The sequence below is a fragment of the Glossina fuscipes genome, unplaced genomic scaffold, assembly GCF_014805625.2.
Source record: "Glossina fuscipes isolate IAEA_lab_2018 unplaced genomic scaffold, Yale_Gfus_2 71607, whole genome shotgun sequence".
NCBI classification, from domain to species: domain Eukaryota; kingdom Metazoa; phylum Arthropoda; class Insecta; order Diptera; family Glossinidae; genus Glossina; species Glossina fuscipes.
The window spans coordinates 1-1,573 of record NW_024004337.1 but is presented as its reverse complement, the minus strand read 5'-3'; the positions used below and the strand labels follow the sequence as shown (position 1 = coordinate 1,573).

At 35.5% G+C, this 1,573-nt stretch overlaps 1 protein-coding gene across 1 annotated transcript; it reads right to left on the bottom strand.

Annotated features, from left to right (window-relative positions):
* Positions 1-366: 366 nt before the first annotated feature.
* LOC119643938 (exocyst complex component 7-like) lies at positions 367-1,567 on the bottom strand (the record flags this gene model as incomplete). The annotated part of the gene is made up of 5 exons (XM_038043447.1): positions 367-509; positions 587-720; positions 788-1,110; positions 1,169-1,460; positions 1,511-1,567. Coding segments are annotated over 5 exons (909 nt in total), but the record flags the coding sequence as incomplete, so codon positions are not given.
* Between the last annotated feature and the right edge of the window lie 6 nt (positions 1,568-1,573).

Here is a 1,573-nt window from a genome sequence, read left to right as displayed (position 1 = left end):
TTTTCGTATCTACGACAACATATTTGACATTTTTTATGCACACGCTTACTCTTTTGTCTATCTACTTTCTCGTTTTTCACCGCTCTCGCCCAAATCTTACTGAACTCACTCTAGTTCTACTCCGGTGTAAGAAACATCTCGCCCTTGATGTGTTACTACTTGGCTCGATTTGCAGTTTCGCTCATTCGGAAACATGCTTTCAATCCTTCATTTCTATGTCATGTTACCGGAGATATAGATCTGTGTATGAGAGGTTTTTCTCCAAACGTCTATAAAAAACCAAAGAAAAATACATACATTTATATGTATATAAATTTATTTATACAGAGATGTGTGTAGTTTCTTTTCAACAACAATAAAAAATAAATAAATAAACTATGTCAGAAGTTGAGGCAGCTTTCTAAACTCAAGCTGAATCATCAAATAATTTACTAAGCATTGCTTTGATTTCATGCGGCTTATACTTGACATATTTCTCAGGATTTTTACTAAACTGCACGGCAGCATACCTTGAAAGTAAGCAAACACGAGAGACGAGAAATGTTCTTTAGAATGTAGTTTTTTTTTAAATTTATCGAAATCTTACATTTTGAAAAACTCATTGTATTTAGGCAGTATGTGCTCTTCATTGTCACGTTTAATGCCCTGACGTAAAGTGACATCGGGTATGGAAATACTGCGTTGAATTTTGCAAGCTTCTTCAAAGTCCTTGTTGAATGTCTACAAAATGGTTAATCGCAGCTAAATTACAGGGTTGACGCATTAAATTTACAACAGTAAAACTTACCAGAAAGCGTTCTTTCAATATGCTACGGTCTTTATCTTTTACTTTGCCCTGTGCCGGTTTAGGCAGCTCCTCAAGAGGTGAAATGTTTGCCAGCATTTTAGCCCAAGTCTTCTGATAGGAACATTTAAGTTCTTTAATTGTTTCAATATAACTGTTGCGGCAGTCGGGCTCAGCCATCGTAACAATGTCGATTAGGTTTGAAGTAATCAAAGAGTTTAGTATATAATTAATATTATTAAGGCGAAACAAATGCTTTGTAGCCTGATCATTGTATTGCTCACATTTATTCATTATAGATAGATTCAGCTCCGCTAACGCCTTTTCTATAATTTTTAATGTAATTGTTAAGAGCTCATCCAATAGTTGAAACTCATTTTATACTTATGTAAATGGCTAATAAAGCCTTATTGCGATCCTCTTCGGGTAATGATTTCTTCATCAATATAGTGTCGAGTTGAGTCGAATATAAAACATCCGGTTGCAAAATGGCACCGATTACATCGTAGTGATCACATAAATGTTCAATAAACCATATGGTATTTGAGGTTAATTCGTGAACTGTCGCGTCTTTAGGTACGTTCACATAACCTAAGGTACTTGAGCTCATGCCAACTATATTAGTACTGGATTCCCCCCGCACTACATCGAGAAAATGCTCTAGAGCTTTAGCACCCTAAAAAAAATGGTTTATTAAATAGTGTTTTGGAGATCATATCAGCGTACCGTATATTGTAGTTTGTTCAAAACCTTGGTCAATTGCTCCCTCTGTTGAACGTCGTATGTACG